The 21,457-nt window shown below is 34.7% G+C and overlaps 1 protein-coding gene across 10 annotated transcripts in view; it reads right to left on the bottom strand.

The window, feature by feature from the left end:
* GRIA4 (glutamate ionotropic receptor AMPA type subunit 4) overlaps positions 1-21,457 on the bottom strand; it is a 372,300-nt gene that overhangs the window by 217,249 nt on the left and 133,594 nt on the right. For all 10 annotated transcript variants that reach the window (XR_012423660.1, XR_012423659.1, XM_005579503.4 and 7 more), the window contains exon 4: positions 11,518-11,757. Coding sequence is in view for 8 of the 10 variants with exons in the window: in XM_005579503.4 (XP_005579560.1) it covers positions 11,518-11,757 (240 nt within the window). In the remaining 2 variants the exon portion in view is untranslated. The remainder of the gene's footprint in view (positions 1-11,517; positions 11,758-21,457) is intronic.

The following is a 21,457-nucleotide window of genomic DNA, read 5'->3' as shown; positions in this document are numbered from 1 at the left end:
GGCCAGAATCCATTGAGTACTTCACAACAATACACGCTATGTACCTTAACAAACCTGACAGAAAGAGAAGTGAAAAAAAGACATGAATAGGCCTTCGAATCATGAAAGAAATCAAAGCATTGGTTAAAAAGCTTTTACAGAGCTTATGCACAAATATTTTAAGGCGTAGTCTACTGAACTTTTGAGAAGAAACTAATTTAAACATTATGTAAACTCATCCAGAAAACAGAAAAGTATGTCATATTCTGCATCATATTCTAGAAAGCCAATATAACCTTGCTACAAAATTGTCAGGTACATTGGGATAAATATAAATTATAGGTCACTAAGGAACAACATTCCAAGAAAAAATTATTAGCAGATAGTTCACCGTGGCAAGTGCATAGAAGTTGGATTTAAGGAGGGCAATACTGGGGCCAAGGAGAAAAGTTGGTTGATGTGGGAGAGTGAAGAGTCCCAGAACAAGGGCAGCAGTAGTTAGAATGCAGAGGAGGAAATGCATTTAGGATATTTTTAGATGATACACATTTGGCAGGATTAATGATTGGTTAGATATGATTGCATGAAGGGAAAACATGGAGTAAAGAAGGCTCCTGTATTTCTAGCATGTGTCACCCTCTAGGATAGAAAATGAACCAAAAGAAGCAAGGAAGCAGTGAACCAAAAGAAGCATTAATTCACTCTTGCAATAATGAGTTTTGAGATACAAATGGGATATTTAACAGTTACTATGTAAATGAGTCTGGCTCAGGGGAGAGGAATGAGTTCTAAATACAGATTTTAAAGTCATTGTTATATAAGTGGAATTGAGACCATGTGATTCGTTCATTCATATTTATTAAGTGTGACTGTATGGGGGCACCATTTTTGTTCAATGAGCAAGACAGAGTCCCTATTCTGATAAATCTTAAAGAGCCTGATGATGAAGATATAATTAAACACATAGTTAGAATAAAGTGTTTGACAGAGATAATATAGATGCTATGGGAATGCACAGAAGGGGATTTAACTCACTTGAAGGTAAATGTGTGGAAGAAGACTTCCAGAGGAAGTTATGCTCTGATCCAAATGGTGAATAAGAGTTACCCAAGAAAAAGGTTGAAGGAATGACATTTGCAAAGCTGTCAAGGCAAGAGAAAGAACTTAGTGTGCACAAATCTTTGGAAAAACCATTTTCTCTGAATCTTGGTATTTCCGGGGAAGTGGACTATGAAATGAGATGGAAGAAACAATCAGGAGACAGATTGTGGAGCATCTTTTAAATTTGGACTTTATATGAAGAGTAATGAGAACTCATGAAATCATTCTAATTAAGAATGTGACATATGTAGTTTGTATTGAAGAAGTTTACAGAGTCAAAGTAGCCGAGGACAGAACCCAAGTAAATGTCAGCATTTTAGGGGCAATTAGAGCAAGGGATGTCTATGAAGGAAAAAGAAAATAAGCAATCACATTTATATTTTGATTTGTTTTTTCATGAATTTAGCAGTAGTAATCAGAAATGCGCATGAAGGTTTAAATCTCATCATATAAAATATTAACCAAACACCTTGATTCATGATCAAGGATATTAAAATGTTAAATATTTATTAATTTAAGGATAAATTAATAACATATTAATGATGCTGGTAATAAAAGAATAATAGTTATAACTTAATATAATAATGCCAGGAACTTATAAGGACTTTATATAAAACACATAACGACCCAGTAGATTTGATTATTAATGCTACTTTTTCAGTCTAGAAATCTGAGATCTCTTGATGTTAGGGAAATTATCCAAGGTCAAACATGTAATAAGCTGTAAAGCTGGTATTTGAATTCAGGCACTTAACATTGCGATATTATGACTGTCCTCTACTGACAATATCTGTGCTATAGAACTGAAAATTTCTATTTGATATAAAATAGAAAATTTCCATTTAACAATAAAAATATTGGCAGGTATATCACAAGTCCAACTATAAGGAATTTATACATTGTATCTGAGAATTCTCTTCCACTGCAACAAATAGGAAGTTACTACTTTCCATAGTTCTGATACAATACCTGTTATAACATGATGAATAAATTATAAAGCATATCTGTTAAGTAAACCATACTTTTGACATAGATTTCATACTGTATTTCAACCTTAATTGTACATTATCATTTATATACATTTGTTTCTTTTTTGTAGTAAAAGGGAGAATTCATTGAGGCAATTTTTCTTGAGGCAAGGTGTTCCATCAGAGCTTTCAAAAGATCTTTTCCTCCATACCTTCAGATAAATGACATTTAAAAAATATATTGTCAGGAAATCATAATTCATTTGCAAATGTATTGCTTTAAGTAAGTTGTGGGTCACTGAAAACATGGAACCAGTAAGAAAACCTACACAGCCTTATTTTCATGTAAGAAAATTGCTAAACTATTATAACCACGTTTCATCAGTCTAAAGATTTTTAAGGAACATGTTCTCTTTCCTTAGTCCTCGAACATGGTTGACTAACTCAACTGAAAATTTCTGCATATGCTCAGGGCTCTATAAAAGCAAAAAAAAAAAAAAAAAAAATTAAGCAATGGGGGTCTCCTTCTGTCACTCAGGCTGAAATGCAGTGGCCCAATCATAGTTCATTGCAGCCTTGAACTCCTGGGTTAAGAGATCCTCCCACCTCAGCCTCCAGAGTATCTAGGTCTACAGGTGCACACCACCATGTTCAGCTAGTTTTTATATTGTTTGTAGAGACAGGTTCTTGCTATGTTGTCCAGGTTAGTCCTAAACTGCTGGCCTTGAGTGATCCTCCCACTTTGTCCTCCTAAAGTATCAGAATTACATGCGAGAGCCACCAGACCCAGTCAAAAAATTTTGTATACAATTGTATTATTTCAAAAAATTCATTAAAATAATCACCATGGGAAAAAATCAGAACTTTTGGACTCCTATACTCTTATTTTGTAATCTGTTTGTTGGAATTTTGAATTTCCATGGAGTAGGGCACCATCACCTTTCCAGTGAGCAGGGCCTCCAGAGGTCTTATTCAGATCTGCTCTCATCTCATATTCAGTGCCTGAATACTGACAATGGGAAGGAATCAGGAAAGGAAGAACAGCACCCAGTTGATGTGTCAGTCAACAGTGTGTGTCCAGAACCTAGTAAGTGATGACAACGAAACTGACCCAGTATAAATATTCATGGAGGGCTGCATATTTATGTCCCTGCCATCCCATTCAGGCCTCTTTAACCCTTCGAATGAACTGCTGGCACCTGGAAACCCTCTGCAGGCTTCTGTATTTCATCTCTAGGATTTCTCCATTCTGTCAACCCACTGTTTATTTTGCTGCTAGTTGCTCTGCTCTCTTCTTTATTTGACTACCCTTGTTTTAGTTTCATATCAATATTATTTGCTCAGCACCCCTGTTCTGATTCGTTCACCTTGTTAAATTTCAGTACTCCTTCAGGATGACTTCCAGCATCTGCCCTCAAATCCTTCACTCTGTAACTAGGGACAGTGGGAGGTGAGGGATAGGCACTCCCTTTGCTTCTTCTCACCAAGAAAAAGGAGCCGGACACATAACCCTCTTTATAAAGACAGTCATTTATGTGCCTTTATCCCATTCCTCACCCCTTAGTTCATTTCTCCACTTTCTAATCCTAAGTAGTAACAGCCCGTGGAATCTGGGTTAATGAAGGCAAGTAATAAGTGTTGCGGTGACTCCAAAGGAGATGCTCTGAAGAGAGTTGAACTCCCTTGCCTGATTCTGATTGTTATTTCTCCCTCAGTTACAAGTGAGAATCTTCATGGGAAGCTCAATTGTTATTTTTATACTTGTATCTCCTTTTGCTCTCCCACTGGCCTGGCTCCAGCAGGAAGGCAGGAATATATGCTCCAAAGACACAGTTAGCTAGTTAGCTGTTCTCCTTCTGCTGGAATGGATCATCCTCATACTTGGTAGTTGGCAACAGGTAAATACTGACTGTCAGTCTGGCTATAAATGTAATAAGAGTTTGTAAGCAAATATATTTGGATGACTGATAAAAATTATTCTAAATCCTGATGAGACTTTTTTCCAGAGAGTCTTCATAAAAGATTTACAAAAAGGAAACTCCTCTTCATCCCAGTGACGGTTTTAGACTTGAAGTTTTGTTTTGTTTTGTTTTCTTTTGTGTTTTTTGGGGGGCGGGGGGCATTTGTTAGGAAATACGTTTTTTCCCTGAGTTATTAAAACCGGGTTTACTACTGTCAAATATTAAAGATAAATCTCTTCTTGGGATAATATGAGCTTGGAACCTGACAGATTCTTACTTTTTCTAAAGTTATATGTAAACTAACTCTTTTGCTATTCTAATTTTGCTTTTAATAAGAAAAAATGAACCATGGGAATTTTAAGAAGTAAAATCAATGGTAGATTTGTGTTGGTGGAATGTGGTAATTAGGAATCAGAGATGGGGAGAAATTAGGAAAAGAATGGTGCTTGTGATCTGCAGTCCAGACACTGAGCATTTTTCTGTGGATAGCTCCGAATCCACTTGACAGGTATACAGTTACCCCTGACCTTCCCAATTCTACCTCTATCTGAAAGACATTTTTAAAAAGCAGTTGGTATCTGTAATTTTAATTCATTGTGAACTGATGTCAATATGCTGTATTCCTTGGAGATATCTGCTTTGTCATCCTCCTATATTACTTATGAATTAGGGTTTAAGGGTTTTGAGGCACCTTATTAGTCTCCAGAGAAACAGAAGCAATAGAATATATACAGATACATACAGAGAGATTTATTATAAGAAATTGGCTCATGCAATTATGGAGACTGAGAAATCTAATAATCAGTAGGATCAGTAGAACCAGTGGTGAAGTTTTAGTCTAAGCCCGAAAGCCTGAGAACCAGAGGAGCCAATGACGTAAGTCTTAGTCCCTAAGTCCTAAGGACTGAAATTCAGAGGATGGATGGCATAAGTACCAGTCCAAGTCCAGAGGCCTGAGAACCAAGAGCACCAATGCCCAAGGGCAGAAGATGGAAGATACAGCTCAAGCATAGAGAACAAATTCACCCTTCCACCGAATTTTTGTTCTATTTAGGCCTTCAATGGATTGGCTCATGCCCACCTTCACTAGTAAGAACTATCTGCTCTACTCAGTCTACCATTTCAAGTGTTGAGCTCTGCTGGAGGCAACCTCACAGATACATTTAGAAATAATGTTTTGCTAGCTATCTAGGCATCCCTTAGCTCAGTCAAGTTGAAACATAAAATTAACTATCGCAACATCCATATCTGGTAAAAGAGAAGGACAAACGTTCCCAGTAAGCCTGAAATCATCTTGCCTAGCTACTCATTACGCTAGGTTCCTAAGGAAGGAGGAGAAAATGGGAAAGAATAAAAGAATATTTCTTATTGTAATGCAATAACAAAATGGAGGAGAAGAGTATTGGAGTCGAGAACCCAAAAGGAAAACAGGAGAGTTCCCTGGAGTGATTTATAGAGACTTATTTTGGAGGGAATAAAAGGTATGTCATTTAAAGGTGTTTCATTCCTCTAACTCGTCATTTGCTCCTTTTTCTGTTACTTGAATCTCAACATTTTTTTTTGCAAGAGGATTAAAGACAGTTTAAAAATAAAAGACATACATATACTAAAAACCAAAAAGTAGAAATAAAATAATAAGATCTATCTCTCCTCCAGCATAAACATGCTACTCTTTCTATCCCCTCATCACCTCTTGCATTGGCTTTAGCATGCAATGGCAGCATATGCATATTATACCACCCAGGACATTGTTTCCTAGGTTTCTGAAAATATGTTATGCAATATGTAGAATATACTTTTGTAGAAAAAAATGCTAACAAGAAACAAAACAGACCAAAGGGAACGAGCCAAAGGAAAATTTTCTGCTCTATGCTTTGCCAAATATATCTCTCCTAGGAACAATTTACATAATATTACAAAATTTATTGAGATATTGGATACAAGATATTTAGAATCCTCTGAAATAATACCACAAACTTCCATAGCAGTAATGTGAGCAAAACATTGAACATTAAGCATTAAAGAGAGTCAGGATTATGTAAAATGAGGTCATTGTCAGCCATTGCAGAATCTGGACATGAGATCAAAATTGCTGGCCCAGCAACGATCGCTAGAAATTTTAAAAATGTTAGTATTCTGCTCATATCTCCCTCAATCGTAAATTCACCTTGTTACCTGGGGTGTTAGGAATGGCCATAAACCCATCATAAACATTTAAAAATCTGGACAATACACACAGGTAAAAAGTGTACTCCTTTATTTCAAATGGGAAAATAACCATTGCTTATATTAAACACATTTAAATTGATATCATTTCCACTCAAGGAATTGACATCATGTTAATTTGGCTTGAAAAAAAGTAAAGGTTTTCTATTACCAGAAAAACTGATTTTTAAAATATTTTCTATATATTTTGTTTAATTAGGTCTAAATCAAAAATGTTATCTTTCATCCCGCTCAACATTTTTTTTTTGTGATAACAAAATTACATTTAATTCAAGTAATACCTATCCCAGTCAGTTTTTCATTTTGGCTGTTCTGTTAGCTATTTGATCTATTAAAATATGACACTATTAATAAAAAATGAATTACATCATTAGTTATTAAGGCCTTAAAATTGTTTGATACCTATTGTCAAGCACTTTACTAGATTAATTCATTAATTCAATTAATATCCATAGCAAGCCTCTCAGGGGTTACTATGCTAGACAAAAAAAAGGTGTAAATGTAAGAAAAAACAGTGATTACTAGAGAAACACAATTCTCGGGGAAGAACAGGTATGTAAACATATACACAACACCATGTGAAAATTATTAGCAAAAGTGTTATGCGCAGAGTGCTCACTAAGTTCTTTTCTTCTGTAGTAAATTATGAGTCAATAAGAGATTTAAAAATTTCACTCATAGTGAAATATATTATTTCATATGAGCTCACTGGTTAGATGTGTTATGTTGTCCGGTATGGTAGTCATGAGCCAAATGTGGCTATTTAAATTTAAATTTTTTAAAATTAAATAAAACTAAAAATTCAGTTTCTTAGTTGTATGTCACATTTTAAACCTGCAATAGCTTCATGTGGTAGAGATAATCACACTTGATAACTCAGATTACAGAACAATTCCATCATCACAGAAAGTTCTCTTGACCAGTATGAGTATGGTGGGACTAGTTTACTTATCAACTCAAAGATCTTATTAAAGTTTGTAGTTAAGCGATTTTTCTAATTGTTTTTCCCGAAAGAGGCAATGATTTTTTTGGAAAGCAGTTGTGTTCCAAATTAAGATTTTAAAATATTAAGCTATATGTCAAAAGCAAGTTTCTGGTTGTTAAATAGAGTGTTGTGTGCTATTTCCTAATGAAGTCATAGCACCGAACTTCATTCATTTTCATTACTGTCTTGCTCATCATTGAATTCTCAGTACCTACTAAGGTGTCCAATACAGACAAATTGAAAAATAAATATTTATTGAACGTTGAATGAATAAAGTGAATAAATAAATGAACAAATGCTTTTTTTTTCTTCTTTGAGAGGTAGTCAAATGAGAAGAAGCAGGTTTTCCTGCTGATAAGATCAGGTATGCCATGTGCTATCTTTCTGTTGCTGTTCACCATTTCCAGGTAGGGAATAGAATATTTGAATTAAAAAATAGAATGAAATCTTAAAGATAATTTGAAAAGATCTTAAAGATAATGCAGTTAATGTTTTTTAAAAGCAGATACAGCCAAAAGTACAACATAGACAAGTTCATACAGCTAATTAGTAGCAGATCGATCACAGGACTTCTATCATAGCAAATAGAGGATCATTCCTTTAATTGCCATAATTCAACATAAAAACACTACTCCAAGGTATGATAGAGTCAGCTCTTGTATTTTGAGAGAGTGTTTTGGCACTGTCGGGATTAAAATATCAGAATGACTGTGCGGCCCAACAAAATACCTTATTCCAAAATATGGATTCATGATGCATCAGAAAATAGTGTTCCACTCAAGTTGGTAAAGAAATTCAGTCATTAAGCCAGTTATTTAAAATGGAAAAAAATGTTTAGATAATCAGTTCATGATAACAGTACAGGAGGAAAGAAAAGTACTAAGATATACCAAAAAGTATCAAAAGAAATAAGATAGTATTTTACTTACTATCTTCTCTCTTTACACTTGGATTTTGTATATTACTTTTAAACTATTTTGATTTTAATGTTGATGTGTATAATTATTTGAAGTCTTTTTTTCTCTTTATGATGTGAAAATGTGAATTACTCTGGGCTGACTATGTTTATCATGAGTTAATCATCTGTTCATACCTCAGTTGGTGAGAGTGATACATAATTATAAGCACAGTATTGAAGAGGAAATAAATAGAGTTTGTGATCTTAAACTTATAAAATAATCACGACAATTTCTAAGGGAGAAAAAATTTTCCTTCTGCTTTGAGAGTACTCAATTAAGATCAAGAATGTTGGGAAACATGATGTATCACGGCAAGGAAAACCATGTGAACATCAAGAAACAGTCATTTTCCTGACGTGTTATTTTTTGTTCAGGCAATTACTTCTTGAAATAAAGATATCTGTTTTGAAGTTGAGTTGGATAATTACTATAGGAGAAAATGCTAAGAACTAGTTATTCATTCTGAAGCAACAATCGAAGAGAACTAAGAAATTCTAGAAGTTGTGTCAATTGAGTAGAAGTAGAACAGTTAAATTCTAGGATGACTGTATGCAAAAAGTAGGCTTTGGGCAGAAAGCCAGTAAGTAGGTTAAAGGCTTATAAGACACTACTGTTAGAAGAAGTCATGGCTGTACCCTGATGAGTTTAAGACTCTACAGGCCGAAAGTTAATGGACAAAGAGTCTTTAAATAACCACATATATGCCTGCTTATAGTAGAGAGATCTCATGGTAGGAGGTAATGGGAATGACTCAAGGTTGGAGCATCTGACTTGCTATGCATGAGGAAGGACCTTGGAAAGTATAAATGGATAGAAAAGCAAAGTGCCAACTTAATCCCTGTTCTGTGTCCCCACCAATGCATGAATTATACCTATAACCCTCTCCTTGCCAGAGATGGATTTATACAGGGAGATAAGGAAAAAGTGAGATACAGGTTCCACTGGTATTTCCATGAGAACAAGTTGTAAAATAAGCATCTTCTGCCCAAGGTGGAGAACTAGGATATGTCATAATGAACCACAGGTAGCAACATCTCATCTACACCATGATATATATTTATTGACATTATGATTCAATTTTCAGTAAAAATATAAAATAATCACGACAATTTCTAAGGGAGAAAAAATTTTCCTTCTGCTTTGAGAGTACTCAATTAAGTCCTGTTGCTCAAAGATTTTTCCAACAGTTAGAAATGAACAGGGTGATGTTTTCTTCTAATATGTAATTCATCCCCTAGGATGCTTTAGATTGTTAACCAATAACAAATAATAGTAGGCAATATAAGTAGATTCCCATATTTCCAAACGAGAATTAAAGTATACTGCAACCTTATAGAAAATGTGATGATGATATTAAATTTGCTGAGCTTGTTTCTGTAAGGGAAATTTACCAAGAATACCAACAGAAATGATGTACTAGAAACACTATTGGTATGACACCTTAAATGACACTGTTTGCATCTGATTAAAAATGTAAATTTTAGTAATAAAGATGAATTTTTTTAATGGGTTTTCATCTTTGAATATAGGAGATTATACTTTGAATTCTGGAAGGTGGATTATGTCTTCAAAAGTTTGAAAAAAATATTTTGAAAAGATTTAAGGATATTTATTATCCTTACTGATTTCATAGATAGAAAAGGCTATTTATTACCCTTACTCATTTCATACACAGAATTCCATTCAAGAATATTCTTAAAATGCTGCCTATTACAACCTTTGTTTTAACTGCTTATCTTTTCATAACTCTTAAACCTCAAGGAAAAAAGGACTGAAGACAGAACCCACAGATGATCCCCTAATGCTTCTTTTTAAATATAATATATTGATATGATTCTAGTCACTAAATAAAAAACATGAAAAACATAAAAATAAAAAACAAGAACTGCAAAACATGCATAGGCACTCCTTAAGTTGTTCCTCCAGCTGAAAAATAAAGCTATATCAACCACTGAACAAAATGTATGGATTGTTAATAATGCAATATGTGAATTATTTACCTTGTCTCTCCCACGCACAGGTGACATGGGATCACTTATTAATCTTTCAAAACTGGTAAAGTGAAAGGTTGCCAGCAAGCAGAAGTCTTATTGCCAAACCTCTATCATCATTGTCATGGCCCTTCAATTACTCGCTTAGAGTTTTGTATTTCAAACTCAACGTTATGGACCAATTATTTTAATATGTTCCAAAACATTAGGTCATTTGCCTTTGAAGTAAAGTAACATATTTATGTTATCACTGAACCTGAAATATCACATAAAAAATTTTAAAAGTAGTTATTATGATATATGTATTTGGTCCTCCTCTGTTTCCTGACTTACCATTACTAAAATCCCTGGAATTTCTAGGGACAGAAGATTGTCTCTAGTATGCTAATGAGATAACTGGTGGTTGGGGGTTCTTAGATAGCTCCAAGATGGGAGCTTGTTACCAAAAGACAAAGGCAGGATCAGAGTGTTGGGAATTTTAGTCCCATACACCAACCTCTGGGGAGAAAGAGAGACATGAAAGTTAGGTTGGTCAATGGCCAATGATGTAATCAATTATGCCTACATAATGTAGCTTCCATAAAAACCCAAAGGACAGAGGTAGGAGGGCTTCTGGATAGCTGAACATGAGGAAATTCCTGGAGGGTAGCTCACCTGGGAAGGGCATGGAAGCCCCACACTCCTTTTCCCACGCCTCTCTCCATCCATTTATTCTATTTGTCTGTTCATCTGTATCCTCTGTAATATCCTTTATGTGAAGGAGGAAATGAAAGTAAAGTGTTTTTCCTGAGCACTGAGATGCTCTTGCAAATCAATCAAACCCAAGGAGAAGGGTCACGGGAACCCCAAGTTATAGCTGGTTGGCTTCCGAAGTGAAGTTCAGTCTTGTTGGGGACTGAGCCTTCAACCTGTAGGATCTGATGCCAAATAACTCCAGGTAGATAATGTCAGGATTGAATGGAAGTAGATATGTGCTCTGGAGGGTCACTTAGCTGGCGTGTGGGAATAACCTCCACACATGTTGGTGACCAGAGGTCACAGAACTATTTTTTGTTGATTGTTGTGTGAGAGCAGGAAAAGCACTTTGGTTTGTTTTTCTTATTCACATAGTTATCTTAATTTCAATGAAGTTACAGAGCATGGTTTGCTAATGAGTAACCTTGTGAATCTGAAACTCGTTTAATTAGAAAATTTTCCCCAGAGTCAAGATAAAAATACACATCAACCATTTTCTGATTTTAGCGATGTTAGAGATCAAAACAATTTGCTATAAAACCGAAGTCATATAAGGCCATTTCACATTGAAAATTAGAGTTTTGCTGATATAGATGAAGAAACTGGACTTACCCCTGTCTGTGTCATACAGGAAGACAAAACAGTTCCATTCGTAGTGATCCAGTAGACTCAAGAGTGCTCCTCGTAACGAAGGTCTTAGTTGCAGCACGAACTGGCTCTCCCCCTCAGTAGGGAAACTTGGTGTGATGAGGGAGATATGTAAGGCGCTGCAGAATGAGGTCAAGGTATGTACTGACCTCTTATCATAGAGTCCAAAAATGGCAAATACTCCTCTAGAATACTGGGAACAGACTGAAACAAGAGGAAGAAAACACCACAAACTATTAGCACACTCAAATTGTTGACTTTAAAGTCTACATTCTAGAAAATTAAAAAATAAAAATTACTGAATCATTGGATCTGTCAGGAATATAAGATAAAGAGTAAAAGTAAAGTGTGCGATTAATTGCACAATCAATGAATTCTTGAGCTTGTACTCAAAGTCTTACATTGAGTGAAGCTGATCCGAATTAAAATTCTGCATTAAGAAGACAATTGGATTAAAGAGAAATTTGACTAAAATAAAAAAATATGGCCTTCCATAATAATGTGGCAAATCCTATGCTAGAGAACTTTAGGTGTGACAAATCCAAAATTATTTTCTGCATTTTTTTTCTTACATGCAAACATATAATATACATTTGAAATTTTTGAGTATTAATTGAAGGAACATTTATAACACCTTTTGCCCTCCTGCATAAACTATAAGTACATATTTTCTATTCTTGAATTGGATTATAGTTTTCACTCCGCCTAAATTGTTACTTTTTGTTTGCTTGCTGTGGCAATTTCATTTTAATCACAGTCTTAGAGTCTCCTCGAATCATGTTTGAAAACAGACGTTAGGCTGCTGGAAAGTCATTCTTGGCATATCTGAGAGGCTTAGTGAATTGGGGCCAGCTGCGCACGTTCTAGGCAGACCAAAAAGTAAAGATAAACCAATTCCAAAACCCAACAGAAGCAAGCCAAATAAAGTAAGAGGACCCCAGGGAAACAGGTACACAGCCTCATCTTGCCTTTCTTGGTCCATGCTCCCAGTTGCTACAAAAACCGTGAGGCAACATCTAAATAGAAAAAGATTCTTCTCAAAATTCTTTTCCAATCATATTTTTATTACTCTTTTAACAGAACTGATTTCTGGTCCAAATTGGTGTGAGTTTTTCCAATTTATATTTTAAGGGACAGAAATCTGCAAAGGAGATACCATAAAGAAAGTATATTTGAATTCCAAATTCTTATAGCTTATCATGTATGGCTAACAGTCCTATTTCTTCTTGGCTTATGTAGCTAGCTTAAGAAGTGTTTAGGTCTATACAATTTTTATGTTTTCTGATTTTAGTTACTAATCTTACTTGCATTAGCTATGAATACATAATATGGCAAGAATTAAATGAGATTATGTAAAAGTGCTATGCTATGAGGACATAGGATGTGATTAATAAGTGGCAGATTTTAACACAGATTTTCTATATGCACTTGTGTAGTTAGTTTTATTTTTTAATAAGAGAATAAAAGGTTTAGTAAATGAAATACTACAGTTGATTCAAAACCAAGAAAGGAGGTATTCAGATTCTAAACGGAAATACCATTTATTCTGATAGATATTATATTAAGGTTTATAAAGAAATTCTATCAAAGAAGAGCCATCAACTAATTCTATGCTCACCAAGGAACTAGAATTTGATCCTCTGAGAAGACTGACCAACAGGGCAGGCTTGTTCTAACAATGTGACTGGCTATAATTTTCTTGCAAGATATAAGGAGGATTCTAATTTAACTTTCAGGCATCTTAAGTTTAACTTAATGCAATTCTTATAACTTAAGTGATTTAATAAATAAAGTTGCTGCATTAGACCCTAATCTGTAAATGTTCCACCAAGACTCTGGATGCAAGTATGCAAGTGGTCCACATTTAACACCAGTAGAACCTGGAGTTACTCGGCTCCTTCATGTTTTCCTATTTTTTGTCCTACAGGTTTTCTTGCAAACTGAGGGCCAACTCTCAAGCTTTACATGATAAATAATATGGTTCGATTAATTTTTATTTTACTCTACTGAAAAAAGTAAATTGAAGAGCTACAGAATTCAAATCTGAGATCCTGGCTTTTAGTTTGGTGCTGAAACTATACACAAATTTTAATACTTGTTCTAGAAAATGTAAACAAGATTTAGAAGTCATGTACTTTAACTTATGCATATAATGAATATTTACGTAATCTTTTAACGTATGCCACTTGAAAACCATACGATTTTCAAGCTTTGGCTTCTAAATTGTGTTTTTCTAGGAACCCCATAAGTTCCCTGGAAGTACTCATGTAGCTTTGTATGAAGACTTTTGCTGAGAAAGCATTGGGTGGGCAGTGCTGGACTCCTTTTCTTGGTATCCCTCCCTTCCACCCTCACAAAAATCCAAGAGCACTTCTGCTTTCATCTATTTTAAATATCGAACAACTGACTGTATAAAATTTTATGTCCAAAGTGTACTACACTGCTAAAGTTCAAAAACAACAATTGTGCTATACATAAAATCCATCTACTCTTTATTCCTATTATATTGTTTTCATTGTAATCATTATGACTTTTCACTATTCTGGTACTCACTATACTATTTAATATTTTAATTTATTTTGCTGGACCTCAACAAACAGTATTTTCTGATATTTTATTGTCTTCTACTGCATTCTTTCATTTACATCATCATACATATCTATTTATTCTCCTTTTCATAGTTGTCTGTCATTCTTCCTCTATTCATATATACTTACTTTGAAACTGTAGTCTCAGGCTGATAAATTTGCTTCTGATGTATTCTGTCACTAGCATTTTACATTCCCTTTGCAAATTTATAGCTGTAGTCTTATTCTTTTAAACATTTATTTTTTCCTATTTTATCTAGATCATAGGCTTGGCAAGTGAGCGTTATTGGGTTTTGTGTGTATGAGGGTAGATTGTCAGTCAAATATTCAATGTTATTATGTTGGTATGCTAACTTGGATAGTATTTTATTTGACCCAATGATTCAAATTTTAAAATATAGCTCTTTCCATATATAGTATTATAATCTAGCTTTGAAAACACTCTTTAATCAAAATTTTGCTTGGCTGAATCTTATGACATCTATTGTTGCTTAGCATAAAAATAATTATTCAAACAATAAAACTTCTTAGATTATATAAATAAACTCAAACGTAAATTAATGAAAGTAAACTAAGCTGAATTGAATGTGTTCAGAATACATAAAATGGAAAAATGTAAGTTTTTATGTTTTCATAAAATGGCAAAATAAATGAGAATTAATGCTTAGCCACTAAATACATGCAATGATATTAGGTTGATCTATATTTTAAGGTATAAACACTAATCAGAATAAGGCTTGCAATGAAATAAGTTATAATTTTAAGTGCACGTTCTGTGTTCTGTTTCACTAACAAGATCACTTGGATTATGTATTATATAAATGAAGACATACAATAAACACACGATACTACTCCATTTTTTACCTGACTGTGTCAACTAAATATGTCTTCTCATCAGTATCATTCCCACTTTCATTCCAGATGCCACCTTCCAGATGCCAAGCTAAGTCAAATGATTATATAATTTGTGATGATTTGTAGTTCTATATCACATACAAATCAAAGGACATCGCCTTAGCTCAGGGTTTCTCAAGTTATGGGACATAATCCAAGAGATGTGCTGAATTGTACTGACCATTGCAGCATGGTGAGGAAGAGCACAGTTCTTTCTTCCATCTATGGCCCTTCTCTTTCTCCTGTATCTTCAGTTTTCCACCTCTTAAGAAGTTCCTCTAACTGCTTTTAAACAAGCTCAAGTCTTTTCTTTCATAAAGCAAAGAACTTTCCTGACCTCATGCTTCCTATCTCTCTACTCTTTCACAGCCATATAGTTGAAGGAGTCTTCTGCTCACACTCTTTTCAATTCATCTGGCTTCCACATTTTCCAACCACCAAAACTAGTCTCTTCAATTTTGCTAGCGACCAACTTACATCCTAAATCTTAGAGTTTAGCTTTTTTCTTACTGGAATTCCCTGGTATGCTTGACACATTTGGACACTTCTTTCAGATGCTTCTTTGCCTTGCATTCCTAACACCACAGCTATGCTCTCTCTGCTCTCTCTGGGCATTTCTTAGTGTCTTTCAACACTTCTTACTCTGCTCCTTTAAAATTAGTGTACCTTAAAATTCTCTCTCGATCTGCCTTTTCATTCTAAATATATTTCCTAAGTGAAATCATCCAGTTCTGTGGCTTTAGTTACCATCTATGTTCTCATGATCTCCGAAACTGTACCACCCACTTCAAATCTTTCTCTTGAACTCCAGATTCATGTACCTAATTGTCTTTTGCCTCTTTTGTGCCTCAGTGAATTTTCTGAGAAATGATTGCAATGGTTTTCTTCCTTTTTCACATTATCTTCTAGAACTTTGCTACTTCCCCATTCAGAATGGAGTCTTTCCTCTCACTTGAACCTGGGTTGACCTTTGAGACTGCCTTGACTATTAAAGTATCACAAAAGTGATTCTAGGGGCTGGGCGTGGTGGCTCACACCTGTAATTCCAGCACTTTGGGAGGCCAAGGTGGGCAGATCACGAGGTCAGGAGATTGAAACCATTCTGGCCAACATGGTGAAACCCCGTATCTACTAAAAATACAAAAAAATCAGCCGGGCGCGGTGACAGGCGCCTGTGGTCCCAGCTACTTGGGAGGCTGAGGCAGGAGAATGGCGTGAACCCGGAAGGCGGAGCTTGCAGTGAGCTGAGATCCGGCGACTGCACTCCAGCCTGGGCGACAGAGCGAGACTCCGTCTCAAAAAAAAAAAAAAAAAAAAAAACTGGGCATGGTGGCACGTGCCTGTAATCCTAGCTACTCGGGAGGCTGAGGCAGGAGAATCATTGCTTGAACCCAGGAGGTGGAGATTGCAGTGAGCCAAGATCATGCCACTGCATTCCAGTCTGGGCAACAAGAGCGAAACTCTTGTCACACACACACACAAAGTATCATAAAAATGATTCTATGTGACTTTTGAGGATACCATTCTCATTCTCTGGGGGTATACAAACATTTTACTCCGCCACTATGCTGTGAGGAAGCCCAGGTGACATAATGAGACCCACATAGAAAGGAACAAATACCTCAGCCATAACTAAGTTCCAAGCTGACTGCCAGAACAAAGTTAACAGCACTAGGAATAAATAATCTTAGAAATGCCCTCGGTTAAACTGCCCCAGTCGATGCTGTATGAAGTAGAGATTAAGCCTTGCCCCAAATGTGACATCATGGGCAGAAGAAATCACTGTTATTTTAAGCCTTTCAGTTTGAGATGGTTTGTTATGCAATAATAACTAACAAGTAAAATATATGTGTACAGTACTTAGGAGTACTAAGGAGTGTGCCTACCCATAGTAAGCACTTAATAAATATTATATAGACATGTATATTAATAAATATTGTTTGAGGTATGTGCCAAAATTTATATTTTTCATTTCTTAATATTGAGCATTTTGGTTGAGCTTAATATTGAGCATTTTGGCTGTTTTTAATTTTTGGCAGTGATAACATGCTCTTATGATAACCATTTTCATGTATATCTGGTTATTCATTAAGATATATTGTTAGAAGTGAAATTATAAAATAAGGAGTATGAATCTTTTTGGTTTTGATCAACATCACTAAATTTCTCTCCACTAGATTATACTAATATACATCTCTCCCAATAGTAAACCATCTACTGGGTTTGTCAACTTTTCTTAATTTTCTATATTCTATATTTATTCTTTCAGTTGTTGCTCTTGTTTTATATTGATACTTGACAAAAAATTCTGATTTTAGTAAATATCTCCATACTCCATCTGAATAATATATGGACATTTAAGCATTTTAACCTTAGACATTGCCCTCCTGTCATACGTGTTACTGTTGTACAGTATTATAGTTCCACATGTGCTTAGTCATCTTAAACATTTCATTCCCTCTATCATATATTTCTATTGCCTAAAATATTTGGTAATTTAATACTATTTTGTGTGTATTCTAATTTGTATTTTAAGTGGATTGTCAACATATTTTTTTTGTAGTTTTGAATTGTGAACTAATTTTCAGCAAAGCTCTATTTGTGAGAATTTAAGAAGGCTCTTTTGAAGAGGTATTTCTCCAGAGTGTTTTTGCATTTACTTATCCCAATTATTCCAATATGTGTTTGTAAATGATGTGCCTGTGTTTGTGTATGTTCATGTGTCTGTGAATTTCTTCATTTATGAGTTCCTAGAAATTGCAGATAGTACAAATTTGAACAGAAAGTTCACAGGAGAGCAGACAAATACATCACAATTCTCATGGAATTATGTTATTTTTTATGCAGAACTCAAGGGAAGCCAGGATGTTTCTAGGATGACTGTTTGAGTCAGGGAACAGATTTTTTTTTTCCTATGTCTACTTTCTCACTGATGCTGTAGACTTCACAAATCCTTGTTTGTATGGTGATCTCATTTCCAGCTTTTTGCCAATTGTTGGTTCAAGGCCTTGAGAATCATTTTCCCATGTAAACCTCCCCAAGGGAAGCTTCAGTACCTGTTCCTGTTGTCTAAATTTTTTCTGTTTCTTCGTTCTGTCCCTTTGATATTTTATTTACTTTCCTGTAGACTCACTATACATTTGAAAAAATTAACAATTATAAAAACCTAATCCTTCTAATTGTTCTTAATAATTATGCTAATGTTATAGAATCCATAATCTATGGAACTGGAGGTCTTTGCTCCCTTTGTTTGTAAGATTCTGTGATCTAAGGTCAGAATTTTATCCAATTTTATGTTTGGCATAACCCTTAAAATATTTACCTTTTCTATGACTTGTCAATCCTGATAGTGTAGAAATTTCATTTTCCGCAAACTTTCCCTGATTCCTTTAAACTGAATTAACAACATTTCCTCTTTTTTGCCATAATACTCTGTGCACTTCTAAAAACAAAAAACCTGAATTTTCATAACAGTATTTGTTGTAATTATTTTTGATGTTGTCTATCTGTAACAATAGCCATGGTTTTCTTGAGATTCTTATCTTACCTTCCCAAGGGCTATATTTTCTGAATGAACAAGTAAATCAAAAAATCACAATAATATTTTCAGGAATAGTATCATTTTATATGATCTCATATATTATAATCATCTCAGAATATTTATTACTTCATAACTAGGATACTGTAATGATATTGTAATACAATTACTTGTCTTTTTCCTACCTACTAAACACATGCACACACGCATGGAAACACGTGTATATATATATATATATATATGTATATATATATATACACCCACACACACAATTATTATTAGACATGACATGTAGCAAACATATCCCATAAATGTTTATGAAAATATTATAATTATAGCAATAATTGTTGGGTAGTATCAAAAAATCTCTACTAATATTGGAAGAGGGAAATGTATTAATTTTAGTTACAGAAATAGGATGTGTTGAGTCAGTAAATTCATAGGAAAAAGAACAGTCAGCAGAACATTGAGGAGAAGCAGGCAAGCTGAAATAGAGGAGGCTATAAAATGTTTACATTCTTAAGCACATCAGTGAGATAAGCTAACAACAAGGTTAAAACCAGGCCAAGCAAGACAAAAGTCTTAATATAGACTGAACTCCGCAAGTCCCATTCCTGACTGCCTTAATTATGAAAGTCCTCTTCATATTAGTGATATTTTACTAATACGAATAATGTAAATGGTAACTAGAACAACATATGAACTAGATAGAAACTATATTTTACAGATAAAACTAAGAAGGCATTTGAGACAACTTTGTACAACAGATAGAGGTAAACTTATGAGGATTGTGAATTAATGGCATTGTCCTGGGTATGTTGGCTTAGAACTGCATTTCTGTGTTTCTTCTTCTTCTGGACTAGTTGGTGTAGATATGGTAGATGTTTTGTGTTTTTCTGCCACTTTACCTCTTCTAAAAAGTGACCATTACTACATGGATGGAAACTCAAGAACTAAACACATTCTGCTGCTCCACTTTGGCAAACTGGCTCAAGTTGATAGCATTGTAAAAGCCTGCTGCCTTGCGTAACAATCTTGCTAGCCTTTGTTGCTACCAAGAAGGGTTAGGATAGGTAGACAGAAGATTTAAAAACAAACAATGATACAAACAAACATATTACTTTACATAGATGTTTCATAAAGAACTTTATAAAGAACTTTAACATATATAACCTCATTTATTACTATCATTATCATTATTTTATTGTTACTATTATTCACATTTTGGAAAAAAAAGTTAGTTATTAGCACAAGAAAAGAGAGATTATAGAACCTTATCCTACACTTCAAAAGTCTGTCTTCAGAGTTTTTATCTTCTTCTTATTTAGTCAACTAGATTAGAGCATAAGACTTAAAAATGTTTTTCATGTATTAAAAGGTTTACCTATTCCCTTTTTGAAATGTACCGTATCCATACAAACAGAAACATGATTGGAATCTGCAGCTGGAAAATGTCATTATGAAGGAAGCAATAAAAACTAGAAGCACTATAAGAAAGTTGGCCCTAAATTAACAGTGTAACACAAAACATGTGGTTACACTGGGCCTGGGAAATGGGAAGAAAGCAGAACAGAAAAGGAAAAGCTACTAAAACTCTTTGGCTTGTCTTTAATATTATCCAATTTCTATGTGATGTACAAGGTGCATTTATCTAAGTGTCATCATTTTCTGAGCTAAGGTAACAGTAGCTAAAGGTTTTTATAGTACATCTTGCAGCAAGGGTCACTACCTTGAAGTCCTGGGTCTAGAGAAGATGAACCTTATTTGACAGCTACATTTTTTCCCCAATTGAATATTAATGTTTTGAGGTGAGGTGTGTATTCCTCAGCAAACTGCAAGCCTTACCACTCCGTATTACTACTACTATGATGCTTCAAGTATTTATGTTAACTTCCTAGCCTTGTAGGATATCTGAACTCGGATAAGTAATCTATGCATTTTTTTCCAATATGAATATAACTGTTTCTTGGTTTGGGAAAAAATTGTTTAAGGTTGTGTCAAAAGTATGCTTAGTAGTGTTTTCTCCTTCTTTAGTAGAAAGCATGCACTGCCGGGAAAAAAAAAAAAAAAAAAAAAAAGGTGGATTTAACACTACCACTCGTTCCTTTATTCAAAAAACGTTTATGTACTGCCTAGTTTATTTCAGTCACGGTGTTAAACACTTGAAAGAAAATACAAAATAGTATTCCCACTAAGATGAGTTTCACAGTCTAGTGGACAAGACAGGGCTCTAAACTGATAATCCAAGACGGTGAATATAATAAGGAATAGTCAGAGGGAACTGAGAAGCACAGGGAAGAGGTACTTCTCAGAGGGTGGAGTGGAGGGAAGGCTCACTGGAGGAATTCCTACCTGTCTGTGGAGGTTAGGCTGAAGAATAGTAATTAAAGACATACAAACCAATAAGTAGGCTATTGTAGTAGGCCAAGAAAGAGATCATAACCAAAGGGTAAATTAAAGCAGATGTGGTAGGCATACAATGTAGAGGTATTTAGGAGATAAATATTTAGGAGCATTTAGGAGATAAATAGGCAGAATCTAATAAATTGTTGAATGAGGAGGATGAAGAAGAGGGAGGAGGAGGAAAGACTGAAAGATGACTTCTTGTTTGTATCTTGAATGAATGAATGGATAGCGGTGGTATCACCTTGGGTGATAGCTTGGATAGCTTGGAAAGATTTTTCTTGGATACTGTGGGAGAAGTACAGTTTTATAATACACAGAAAACACTGGATTCCATTTTGGACATGTTGAGTTTGAGGTGTCAGGTGTCTAGCTGGTAGTTGCATATAAGAAAATGAAGTGGAGCAAGAAGAAATGGTTTAAATATGTAAATTTTCAAGGAAATGGCTGTGAAAGTCCACATGAGATTCTACAAAAAGAA

Source organism: Macaca fascicularis, chromosome 14, assembly GCF_037993035.2.
Source record: "Macaca fascicularis isolate 582-1 chromosome 14, T2T-MFA8v1.1".
In the NCBI taxonomy this organism is placed as follows: domain Eukaryota; kingdom Metazoa; phylum Chordata; class Mammalia; order Primates; family Cercopithecidae; genus Macaca; species Macaca fascicularis.
The sequence above is the reverse complement of the archived record's forward strand: the minus strand, read 5'-3'. Positions and strand labels throughout refer to the sequence as shown.